General features: G+C 43.4%; 1 protein-coding gene across 2 annotated transcripts in view; it reads left to right on the top strand.

Annotated features, from left to right (window-relative positions):
- Positions 1–13487, top strand: part of EPB41L3 (erythrocyte membrane protein band 4.1 like 3) — a 145899-nt gene that overhangs the window by 91430 nt on the left and 40982 nt on the right. For both annotated transcript variants that reach the window (XM_055559452.1, XM_055559453.1), the window contains 4 exons: positions 3544–3619; positions 5759–5977; positions 6567–6654; positions 12322–12474. In XM_055559452.1, coding sequence (XP_055415427.1) covers positions 3544–3619; positions 5759–5977; positions 6567–6654; positions 12322–12474 — 536 coding nt within the window. The remainder of the gene's footprint in view (positions 1–3543; positions 3620–5758; positions 5978–6566; positions 6655–12321; positions 12475–13487) is intronic.

Raw genomic sequence — 13487 nt, 5'->3', positions numbered from 1 at the left:
TGTTATAGAATGTCATTTTTATGCATTGAGACTCCTCCAATTGTGAAGTCTCTAACCAGAGTCATCATCTGAGCAGATTCAGGATCACAGGCCTATTTATGGCATAACCATAGCTTCTCAGTGATTTGTTCCTACCAAACTCTCTATGGGGTTATATATTTCAGTTTAAATCTGCCTTGCATATTAATTTCAAATTTTATGCCTCATTTCACTGGATTTTTTTCCCCTTGATTATGGTATAGGTTATATTTTCTTTAAGCTTTCCCACTTTTCAAAATAATGTCCTATGAGACCTCATTGTCATTTGAGTTATAATCTTCAGTTCAGTTCAGTTGCTCAGTTGTGTCTCAGACTCTTTGAGAACCCACGGACTGCAGCATGCCAGGCTTCCCTTTCCATCACCAACTCCCAGAGCTTGCTCAAACTCATGTCCATTGAGTCAGGGATGCCATCCAACCATCTCATCCTCTGTCGCCCCCATCTCCTCCTGCCTTCGATCTTTCCCAGCATCAGGGTCTTTTCCAATGAGTCAGTTCTTCACATCAGGTGGTCAAAGTATTGGAGCTTCAGCTTCAGCATCAGTCCTTCCAATGAATTCCTTAGGATTAGTGATTTTCAAAGTGTGGTCCCCAAGACCAACTGTATGAGAACCATAAGGGCGTTTATTGAAATCATAAGTTCCTTGGCTGTGTTGCAAATCTCCAGAATAAAAACCTCTGAGGGTGGAACTTGTTGTTCTTCAGTCACTAAGTTGTGTCCGACTCTTTTCGACCCCATGGACTGCAGCATGCCAGGCTCCTCTGTCCTTTACCATCTCTCGAAGTTTGCCCAAATTCATGTGCATTGAGTCAGTGATGCTATCTAACCATCTCTTCCTCTGCCACCCCCTTCTCCTGCTGCCCTCAATCTTTCCCAGTGTCTGGGTCTTTTCCAGTGAATCGGCTCTTTGCATAAGGTGACCAGAGTGTTGGAACTTCAATTTCAGCATCAGTCCTTCTAGTGAATATTCAGGGTTGATTTCCTTTAGGATGGACTGGTTTATCTCCTTGTGGAGATCAGAGCTATGAAGTGGAGTAGAGTGGAGCCTAGGGATTGGCATTTTTACCAAGCCCCTCAGATGCTTCTCAGGCCCACAGTCCTTTGAAACTCACTTTCCTGTAATGAGGATTTTTGCATTGAAATATCTTTCTTCTATTTTTATTACCTCTTAGTTTCCAACTTAGAGTGTTTACCCTGAATTTATTATGAGTTTGTTTAATTACATTGCTAAACGATTCATTGGATTCACTTTGAAGTGGATGAAAATTATAAAAGAGCAATAAATCCATTTCCCATAACTAATCCATTAGCTTTCATTCCAGTTGCTTGGGTGTGAGCCAGCTCCCATTGTAAACTTCACTGTTGGCAAGTGTTCTGTTTTAGCAGGAAGTGAACAGGGATCAATAGGAGAGTAAAATCAAACCAGATTATTTTTAGAATAACAGGAGGACTTTTTCAAGAACAAGGGGAAGAATAATCACTAAGAATATATTTGATTGACAGATATGTTATGACTTGTAACTCTTAGAGCTGGTGTTTTGGGAATATTTTCTGGGTGGTTTAGAAATGACATGAAACACCCAGTAATACCTGGTCCCATGCTAAGTCCTTTGTAAGTCAACTTAAGAGGGATCCCTGCCAGGTGGAAGCCTAAATGTAATATGAGTAATAATGTCAAGAACAAACCAGAATTAATAAATGGACCATGCCATCGATGACAGAAACACAGGTAACCTATGCAGCCTGAGCATGTGCTACTCAAGCAAGAGAATAATGCAAAGGCTAGAGTTGGCATGTACTTATCATGCTGGCACTTTTCTTGTGAATATTTGGGAAGAACTCTGGGAGAGAATGGAGCTTCCAGGAGTCATGGAATGAGGAGGCGAGATGGGGTGTGTTAGAAGTCTAGGAAAGAGCTTCCCTGGTGGCTCAGTGGTAAAGAATCTGCCTGCCAATGCAGGGGTCATGCCTTCAATCCCTGGCCCGGGAAGATCCCACGTGCTGAGGAACAACTAAGCCCCTGCACCACCCCTGCTGAGCCGGTGCACGCCAACTGGAGAGTAACTGGAGAAGGCCCACGTGCAGCAGCAAAGACCCAGAGCAGTCATAAAGAAAGAAAGAAAGTCTAGGAAAGTGTTTGAAGCATAAGGGTGGGACTGCAAGGACAGGAATCACAGAGCAAGAGGAAGAGTGTGGCTCAGAGGAAAGGCCTCCAGCACCAGAGCTGGGAGACCCAGAGGCTCTTCTCTGCAGCCGTTAAGAACCAGCAGGCCCTCACAGTGTGCTTACTGGGTGCAGAGAACAAATGAAAACAGTTCCCAGCCAGGAGCACCCAGGCCTCAGTAATGTGCCACGTTACAAGGTCAAATGGAAAGAGCAAGATGAAAATATGTGACAGGGTGACCACAGAGAGAGTAAATGTAGAAAAGGAAAAAAAATGTGTTTTTTTCCACATTTAAAGTAATAAACCTGGTTAGGTGTATATAAGTAGTGAAAGCGTTAAGTCACTCAGTTGTGTCCGACTCTCCAAGACCCCATGGACTGTGACCCGCCAGGCTCCTCTGTCCATGGAATTCTCCAGGCAAGAATCCTGGAGTCGGCAGCCATGCCTTTCTCCAGGGGATCTTCCTGACCCAGGGATCGAACCTGGGTCTCCTGCATCGCAGGTGGATTCTTTACCTTCTGAGCCAGAGAGCATGAATCAAAGGCAGAGCTCAGGGAGGCTCGTGATGTCTCACATATGTGTGTAGACCGGCCCGAGAGCAGGAACCAGTGAGCTGATGTCTGCTTGACCTGCTTCCCCACTGGAGAGGCCAGAGGAGATGCTAGAGGAAGAGGAATGGCAGCGTGCAGTGAGGACCCATCCTGATCAGGGGATGAGGAGGAGGGGTGGGTTTGGGAATGCACAGAAAATACCCCCAGTTTCTGTTTAATCAGAAATTTCCCCGAGTAAGAAGAGAGCTTTCCGAATGACCCATAGAGCAGATCATCCCTTAATATGACAGCAGACGTTTCCTGTAAAATAAAAATATTTTGAATAGTCCCTTGACATGTGTTATTAGAGGATCTGACCTGTAGAACCGAAACAGACAAGACAAGGGAAACGGGGTTATCTCTGCAGTGTTGGTATGTGAGCTCCCCAGAACTTCAGAGGATAGATCCGGCCAGCTCCAGTCTTGTCCAATTGAGGCCTTTCCGAACCGTTTACTATTTTTCCCTCTTCCCAAAGCTTACCTTCATCCCTGAGAAAGGGAGCAAATTTAGTCAGTTTCCTTGCTGGTTAGAAGCTCCAGTAAAGGATTTAATGGGGGAGATTAAGATTGAATGTAGTTGCCGCATTACCTGCGGATTTCACCGAACAGAAAAGTCACCATTTTCCAAAGATGATTCAGAGTTGCCAGCGAGTTAGTGCCTAGAGTTAGGACAGCTCTAGCTATCAGTTAGTATAATAAGTACAAAGGGATTGTCTGCAATTTTGTTATAAATTGTTTCTCCTCTCCATAGGTGGTGCTTGGCACTTTTCGTTTAATGTGAAATTTTACCCACCAGACCCTGCCCAGCTCTCTGAGGATATCACCAGGTATTTGAAAGTTGGCTGTAAAAAGGCAGTCATGTTGGGGGCTGTGCTTCTCTTAAATTCCGGGGAAGGGAGCAGGCTTACACCTGGTGAGCCTCTTAGTCGACTGCGCCCAAAGGGCAAACAGAAGACAGCTGAATGGGAGCAAACATCTGATAAGAAGATTTGCCGAATGGTGTCTGTTCACAGTTGAATCTTTGGTGTTAAGCTGATACTTCCTACTGCTTGACCCCAGTGGGAAAACACAGAATTGAGATGCTGTCATCCTCCCACTGCAGTCAAATTGGATGGGATTCAGCTTGAAATAATATGGCAACTCCTGGTGCTCCTGCTTTAAAACTTGGAAATGTGTCTTCAGATGCGTATACCTTTGTATATAACCAGTCTGATACGTTGGTGGCTGTTTTGTGTATTTATGTATGTGTACACACAGGCATGCACACACACACAAATATACATAAACACAGGCACATTTAAGAGTTTACCTTCCATGCCTTCTATATACAAGGAAAATGATTCATTTGTTTTGGGAAAAGAACGTTAAGAAAGGAATGTCGGTCTGGCCCTGTGGCTGAGCTTTGAGTGTAAGGAAGAATGTCTTTATGAAGTGATCCTGGGTTTGCTGCATGTCTTTTTAGGCCTCTTCGAGTGCTTTCTGCTTTGGACTCCCAGGTCTTCTTACTGTGTTTTGTAGTAAGTTTATAAGCAGTCAGAGTGATACTGTACAGCATGGCTGTACATCCTTCTTGGCAAGCTTTTCAGGAAAGAGAAATTACTCAAAAGTTTTAGTCACTTGCTATGATGAAAAATAATTCCAGTAGACATGTCAGAGAAGAGGAAAAACTAGTTCCAGAAGATTTCTTTTATATTTACATTAAATCAAAGAAAAATTTATAATTTCTTATTTATATATACTTTCTAGTAATGTTGAGGGACCACATTTAATTGTGGCTAATTTGTGGTTAGACAGCCTGTATATACTTGGATATGGAATCTAGTGCATGATTCCTTTCTATTTATGTCATGTTTGTTGTTGTTCAGTCGCTAAGTCCTGTTCAACTCTTTGTGACCCCACAGACGGCAGTATGCCAGGCTCCTCTGTCCTCTACTCTCTCCTGGAGTTTGCTTAAATTCATGTCCATTGAGTCGGTGATGCTGTCTAACTGACTAGACCCTGTGAAATTTGTAGAAATTTTTGTATCTAGATTACACAGCATTTATATCATCAGCTTTTAAAGCCATATTGAGAGGGGACCTTAAGACTTAATCATAGCCCTCAGCTTCAGCAGTTTGTTTCTTATGTGAAAAGTGCAAGGTGTATTTTATCATTTATACTCATATTCTGGGCTGTGAAGAGTATCATTAAAATTCATCAATGTTTCCATTTACTGTGGAGTCTTCTGCAATTAGTATTATATGCGTAACTCTTAGAAGCAAAATAACAGAAGATAAAAGTCAACTATTAATGGAGATATTTAATATTGGCAAAATTATACAGAAGGTGTTCTGGATTCCCCCAATTTAAAATTGTTTACTTTTAGTGATGAGATTTTAAGTACAAATTCTTCAAAGTTAGTCTTCGTAACAGTTGTAAGTTATCTTCATTTTTAAAAATGAGACTTTAACACAGGAGAAGGCATCCACTCTAAAGAGACCCTCATTTCAGGACGCAGGTGGTGGCAAGCCATGTTTGTGATGGCACAGATCACGGTTTATCTTGGTCCCATGGCAGGACCTTTCATCTAGATAGCAAAATGAGTCTTCCTTTAGGCTTTGGGGTCTCATCATTATATTTAAGAGCACTGTTTTAATATTAGAATTGCCTTCCCCTACCCAGAGAGTTTGACCTTCAGCATTACCTTAATGTTAGAGGAACAGTCTGTAGGTTTCCTTTACCCTGTGCATCATGAACGCATCTGTGTTTGATGACAAACATGGAGTTGCCACTAGATGCCCTTAAATATTACATTTTGGGGCCAAGTATATCTTCCCTTGGTGTGGAGATCCACACAGAGATGCTGGACAGGGTGTCCCAGCGGGTCGTTGCGCGGGGAGAAGTTGCCTGCTGCCCGCCTCGGACTGTGCGGGCTCCTTTCCGGTCTCCTAACTCTGGCTTTCCGCCCGCCCTCTGGCCCCCGGAAGGTACTACCTCTGCTTGCAGCTGCGTGACGACATCGTGTCCGGCAGGCTGCCCTGCTCCTTTGTCACGCTGGCCCTGCTGGGCTCCTACACCGTGCAGTCGGAACTGGGCGACTACGACCCGGACGAGTGTGGCAGCGACTACATCAGCGAGTTCCGCTTCGCCCCAAACCACACGAAAGAACTGGAAGACAAGGTCATCGAGCTGCACAAGAGCCACAGGTGAGCGGCAGGGCCCCCGAGAGCATCCTGTCTGAGCTGTGCTCGGTGGGTGGGCGTCCCCTGCACCGCCTGCTTCTCCTGGGACCTCCAGGTTAATGGCTTGAGGATGGGACACAGTGGAGTGAGGTTCTGGGTCTGATACATTCTGGGTGGTTGGTGGTTCCGCTCCCACTTGGGATGTCCTTGTGCTGTTTCAGCTAAAAGTCATTTTTCTGATATTCTCCCCCGCACCCTACCTCCCTTAGAGCACAAATCAGTGTCTCTGTGGGAACTTGCATGTGAGCTAAGTGGGGAATATTACAGCCCTGCCAGGTTCAAAGGCTTCCCTGGTGGCTCAGACAGTAAAGAATCCGTCTGCAATGAGGGAGACCCAGGTTTGATCCCTGGGTCAGGAAGATCCCCTGGAGAAGGAAATGGCAACCCACTCTGGTATTCTTGCTTAGAGAATTCCATGAACAGAGGAGCCTGGTGGGCTACAGTCCATGGGATCACAAAGAGTTGGACACGACTGAGCAACTAACACTATCTTTCACCAGGTTTATTTAAAAAAAAAACAGTGTTGTAATTAATACTTTTCATTTCTTATCAGAGGAATGACGCCAGCAGAAGCAGAGATGCATTTTTTGGAAAACGCCAAAAAACTCTCCATGTATGGGGTCGATTTACACCATGCCAAGGTATACACTTTAACACGCCAGACTTTCTGATTTCATGGAAGTGTGTACAAGGCCCAGTTGTCACTAATGTTGTGTGCTAAGTTGCTATGTATACCCTTGTTCTGGACGTCCACCAGGCAGTCAGTAAATTCTTGTTAAATTTTTAAAACTGTCTATAAAGTTTGGGCTTCCCTGGTGGCTCAAATGGTAAAGAATCTTCCTGCAATGTGGGAGACCTGGGTTCGATCCCTGGGTTGGGAAGATCCCCTGGAGAAGGGAATGGCAACCCCTTGCAGTATTCTTGCCTGGAGAATTCCATGGACAGAGGCTACAGTCTGTGGAATCACAGAGTTGGACACGGCTGAGCTGCTAACGCTTTTACTTTCATAAGGTTTAGATGCTGTGACAAAGAATCAGTGCTTTGAAATAAGAGGATTATTTTGGAGTTCAAGTAAAGTTAGCCAGCCAGGCTAAGTCGCTGGGTGAGTTGTTGAGGCTCTATCTTGATTCCAGGGTCTTGGGAAGAGAGAAGTTGGGGTTGAAAGGTAGGCAGGTTAAGGTTGGGGAGAAAGTAGTAGCTGCTTTTACTCCCTGTCACACTTTTCCTGGAATCTTTGTATTTTTCAACAGTGAGAGAGTGAGCATTGGACTGTTAGTCTGTTATCTAACAGCTATGAATAGAAGTGCCATGGAAGCAGAGGCTTTCCTGAAATCTTGTATCATCAAAGCATAGAAGACGTGTTAGGCTCTTAGAGATGGATTCTGGTCCTTCAGCAGTGTTGAAGAGATCCATGCTTAAAATTGAGGGGCAGCTGCTTCTGACTTGGACTGATCTAATGACATCCTCCTGGGTGGGGACATGCCTTGACTTCTGGTGCACGGAGTGGTATGGTCTCACGGTCCAGACCTCACAAGAATGTGCACTTAACAGGCTGCCAGGCAAGCGAGCGTCTTATACAGTCAAGTTTGGGGCCAGTAAGTGAAGAGGGTTTTGGCAGGCTCTGTTCAGGCAAACATCTCAACAACGCTGGGGACCCCTGGGAGGGGAAATACATGATCTGTACTTTCTGTTGATGCTGCATTTGGAAAGCTGATGGGTTTAGAATGAGTTTGGACAAGATAATAGTGAGCAAATGAGCGCCGTTCTGACTGGGTTTGTCTGTGGATCATTTGTACATCGCTCAGGATGAGCAACTTCTGAGGCCCAAAAGCCCCAACACGAGCAGGATCTCTGAGACTTGGCTGGGGCTTCACCGGAGGATGCTGGTACAGCAGAGCCGAGAGAGCTGACATTTGTGTGTAATTACAATAGCAGGTGTAGCTCTGTTTACTTGCCAGTTAATTATTACAGGTTTTCACTTACTTGGCACTCAGCTCACATAGCGTCTTATAGTTTTATGTCAGCTATAAGGTAGAATGAGGAATTAAAAAAGAAAATAAGAACACACGCTTAGATTGTTTTTCTCAGAGTTTTCCCCTGCATGGCCAAAAGATAAAGAAACAAGACAAAAATGAAGGTAGCTTGGAAATTGGAGTGAATCAAAAGCTATTTTTGATACCTACAATGACTCACTCACTACCGAGGGAGAATAAATAAATGAAAGATGAGGGCCTCTGTTTAGGAGAAGGGCAGCTCAGGATGTGTCACTGTTCCTATCGGGAAAAACGAAGCCACTTAACATGGCTGTAACAACTAAATTAAAATAGATAGCTGGTTTTTCATTCGATAATGTGATTTGAAATTAGGCCAATTAAAAAAGAAAGAGAATTAAGGAAGTGGCAGTGCCGCCTGTGGTAGGATTTCATCTGAATGCTAAGTATAACAAATGATATGGTTATGGGCTTCATTTTCTGCTGCAACTGCCCTCCATCATTTCAAGGAGGAAATTTACCGAATTACATTAAAGCTAATTTCCGGTTATAAGTGAGATGCTTCTCTGCTGTGGATAGTATCGAAAGGCCCTGAGTTTTAACACCTAGTTAGAAATTCTGAACTGTGATCTTGGACTCCACAGCTCTCCATGAAGAATAAATAGCCTACATTAGGTGAAGGTCCCTTGTTTTGGAAAAACCTGTTCTTAATGCTTTGTTTTTTTCCTTAAGAAGACTGTCTCTGCTTCTTGGTCGTTTAACATCACTCTAAAGGCTCTTGTCAGAGGCGTTTATTTCATACAAGATTCGGAAATATAGATATAAATCCATATTGGATATCCTGTAGACCAGGAGATAATAAAGGATGGGGAAGTTGGAACAGTGCTTTTAGATTGAGGGATAGTAGGTTTGTTTATTTTAATTGGGACAGGCTGAGACTGTCCAGGTCTTCTGTCTATGCTCCCTGCTAAACACATGTCCCCAAACACATGGTTATAGCTTTCAATACAGTTTGTCAAGTTACTGCCTAGATGCTACGGGCTGCAGCAGAAACCTAGATATCAGAGTGAAAGTGAAAGTCACTCAGTCGTGTCTGACTTTGCAACCCCATGGACTATACAGTCCACGGAATTCTCCAGGCCAGAATATTGGAGTGGGTAGCCTTTCCCTTCTCCAGGGGATCTTCCCAACCCAGGGATCGAACCCAGGTCTCCCACATTGCAGGCAGATTCTAAACCAGCTGAGCCACAAGGGAAGCCCCTAGATAGATATCAAAAGTATCCTTTTTTTAACCAACAAGAACCTATTATATAGCACATGGAACTCTGTTCAGTGTTATGTGGCAGCCTGGATGGGGGTGGGGTTTAGGGGAGAATAGATACATGTATATGTGTGGCTGAGTCTCTTCCCGCTTCACCTGAACTATCATAGCATTATTAATTGGCTTTACCCCAAAACAAAAAGTTCAAAAGAAAAAAATAATAATCCATTTTTTGGTTGCTGTGTCTTTAATGAAATGGAAACATTCATCCAGTTTTAAGCCCTGCTTATTCCTGACATTTTCTTTCTTCATTTGCTTTTTCTTCCAACCCATCCGTAGTAGCTTAACATGTGCTAGGCAGGTGCCATGCTGAGCATATAGGTCACTGAGATAAACAGAGCAGGTTCTCCACCAGCCTGGGTCAGGGGAAGGAGGAGGAGGAGGAAGGGGACTTTGGGGCAGCACATTTGCCCGGGGTGTGCTGGCCGCAGTAATGATATGGGGCCACAGGAGAAGTGAGTGTGTTGAAGGCCCCACAAATAGTTTCCCACCTTCTCATGGTTCAAAGACACTCGTGAGTGATATAAAACATAATAATAGAAGAGGTTGTAAACGTCCAAAGGTGTGTTTCCTACTAGTTCTTCATCACAAAGACCGTGACTCAGGAGCCCTTATTCCAGCAGCCCTGCTCACGTACACACGTCTGCTTGAGGCCTGCGGGGTCACCTGGGTGGTCCCGAGAGCAGATCATCTGGATCTAAGCATCCACCGTGCCCGCTACGTCCAGTGTCAGGTGACAGCTCTGTAAATTGCTCTTACAGTTACAGCCCTTGATAAATGGTGGGTGGTCTCTGGTCTCTGAATTCCCCTGAAATCTGATTACGTCGTCATATCCTGCCGTCAGTTCCTTCCACCTCTCTAGAGTGAGGTCGTGTCTAATGGTGCAATACATTTCCAAGGAGAAAGGTTTCATTTTAAGTCAATTAGATTGTATGTGTAACCTCACCATGCCCAGAGAGGGACCAGAAGACTTATTTTTGACTCTGGAAATGTTCCTTCTGTGCTTTGTACTGGCGAGACTTAGGACGTCAGTCCACCCACCCCCATACGGATGAGTCAGAAGCCCCTGTTTGGATTCTTTTGTGTCTCTCTCCCCACTTTGCTGGGGCTGCAGTGACTCAAAGTGAGACAGCCCTGACAATGACATGTCCCCAGACCTCAGCCTTGCCTCTCCATGACCCTTTTTCCAACAACCAGCGAGAAACGTGTGGGGGGCTCCGCCTCACACACAGCCCCGCCTTCTGAACTTTGTCCTTAGCCCACGTAGGATACCACTGATAACTCACTTTACCCTGATCTCACCTGAACACAGCATTGAAGGGACACAAATGGGTCATGGGGTGTCTCCTGAGCTTCACATAACATCTCTGATGACCCCCGGGACCCCTCATCACACCTCCCTAGGAAATGACCTAACGATGTAGGATGCAGGTAGCTAAAGCAAGTTGCAAATACAGCACAATCCCCCTTTTGTTTAAAAAAAAAAAAAAAAAAAGAGGCCTAGGACTTCCCTGGTGGTCCAATGGTTAAGACTTCACCTTCCAATGCAGGGGATGTAGGTTCAATTCCTGCTCCGGAAGCTAAGATCCCCACATGCCTCGCAGAGAAAAGCAATAATGTAACAAACTCAATAAAATACTTTAAAAACGATCCACATCAAAAAAATCTGTTAAGAACAAACCTATACATATATATTAAGTACATCTATATTTTTTGTCTGGGAACCAAGTGATTAAGAGTACGACTGGGTGGTGAGTGTGTGTTGGGGGCCTGTTGGGGAGGAGGTGCACACTTTAAAAAATTATTTTATACTCAAATTTTATAATGGTATATTAAAAAATCGAGGCTCTTTTTAAAGCAACAAACCCCAAAACACTCATAGGAAAGGATGGGGCCTGTCTGCTAGTGTCCATATTAGTTAAGTACTGCCCCTGGAAACAGACTGCCCATATTCAGCTGGGATGGACAGCTAACCTATCTGTGCCTTGGTCTTCTTGCCTGTAAAGTGGGAATAATAAGAGCAACTAGCTCAGAACAATGCTAGCGAAGATTAGTAATGTATGTAAAGCGGTCCGGCCAGGCCTGGCACCCAGTGATGAGAATCCAGGCTCTGAACACCACTACGATTAACACACCTTCACCTGGGTGACCTCCTCTATGTGCAGGATGGACATCGTAAGTCCAAGATACCTGGGTGAATAGAGTCTCCACTAACAGATCTCCATAGCAATGAGTATCTTCATCACAAGTTTATTATTTAGTGGTAATGTGTTTTAAATGGCTGCAGTATTTTTCATACTTAAATCAGAGCTACAGGCAAGCCTTTTTATAGGTTCCAACCTGGAAGCTTAAATAGTGTACCCAGCCATAAATGGAAATAGATGAGTTGCTCATCCTTCATTTTTTTTTTAATCTTTTCTTTTGTACTGGAGTACAGCCGATTAACAGTGTTGATAGTTTCAGCTGAACAGCCAAATTTAAAGCGAAAGTTGCTCAGTAGTGTCCGACTCTTTGTGACCCCATGAACTATGCAGTCTGTGGAATTCTCCAGGCCAGAATACTGGAGTGAGTAGCCTTACCATTTTCCAGGGGATCTTCCCAACCCAGGGATCGAACCCAGGTCTCCTGCATTGCAGGTGGATTCTTTACCAGCTGAGCCACCAGGGAAGCCCAAACAGCCAAGGGATTCAGCAACACATAGACACATATTACATTTTAACCGTTTTTCTAGATGACCATTTTTTGTAGATGCATTATTGTTTTTCTCTATGGCTTTGTTATTGTTTTTCTCTATGGCTTTGATATTCTAACTTTGTATTCTAAAAGGTAGCATGTTTTTGAATCCAATTTAGGCCTCTGTTATCATTCACTGGTCTCTTTATTCTTGTACCATGTATCACATGATGCAATTGCATTTAATTTAAAATATACTTTGATACCTGATAAGCCTAGGACTCCTTTGTTACCACTCCTTGTTTCTTGCTGCTGTGTTTCAGGATTCTGAAGGAGTCGACATCATGTTAGGAGTGTGTGCAAGTGGTTTGTTGATATATCGTGACCGACTTCGCATCAACAGATTTGCCTGGCCAAAGGTTCTAAAAATTTCATACAAACGGAACAACTTTTACATTAAGATCCGGCCAGGAGAGGTAAGTAGACCCCAATTTGCATGTACGTTGGGAAGAAAGTTACCTAAGAACCGACAGAACATTTTTCTAAATTTTTTTTAGTAGAAATTTACCTGGTCAGCAGCTTTATTAGGATAACTTTGTGACAGTAGATAGTCAATAAAAGTATTTGATATAAATCTTTAAGAAGAGTTCAAAAATGAAAATTCATAATTACATAGTTATTTGCATCCATGGACTCTTATTTGTGCATTACCGTAGTGGCTCAGTGGTAAAGAAGCCACCTGTCAATGCAGAAGTGGGTTCTATCCTGGGTCAGGAAGATCCCCTGGAAAAGGAAATGGCAATCTACTCCAGTATTCTTACCTAGGAAACCCCATGTTCAGAGGAGCCTGGCGGGCTACAGTCCATGGGGTGTCAAAGAGTCAGACGTGACTTAACGACTGAACAACAGCAACTCTATTTGTAAAATATTTAATAATAAAATAAAAAATAAAAGTTTGTCTATTTAATCCTAAACCAAGAGGTTTTAAGACTTTTCTGATAAGATTAATGAATGTGAAAGACAAAACAATGATCAAACAGAAGTTTAAATCCCCTGCTCACATGTTTGGAACTTGGCAGGATATAGTGAGTTATAGCTAACTGCCTAAGAGAATTTATTGTAGGTTTGTCCAAAAAACAGTAGTGCATACAATCTTATCTTCCCTTTTTATTGTTTTGTTCTAATTTTTCCCCACTGCAGACATTAATTGATTTTTTTCCTTTTGCATATTTTAATGTAAAAGCAGAATTCATGAATAATGTTTTGTATTTTTTTGTGCTGTGGTAGAAAAGAAACTTAGTTGCTAAACCTCTTTGTGAATAAAGAATAGATTTCTTCCCCATCTGTCCTGTTGTGCTGTTTCTGCATCCTCTGTCTTTGTCCTCCAAATCTGATAGCATCCTAAAGGGAATAACATAGAGGTAGTGTGCTTCAAAGTATAAGAAAGATTAGAGCAAGCAAAACTGGGTGTAAATTATGCAAGTTCAGT

This window comes from Bubalus kerabau, chromosome 21 (genome assembly GCF_029407905.1).
Source record: "Bubalus kerabau isolate K-KA32 ecotype Philippines breed swamp buffalo chromosome 21, PCC_UOA_SB_1v2, whole genome shotgun sequence".
Lineage (NCBI taxonomy): Eukaryota > Metazoa > Chordata > Mammalia > Artiodactyla > Bovidae > Bubalus > Bubalus kerabau.
This window is presented reverse-complemented; position numbering and strand designations above follow the sequence as displayed.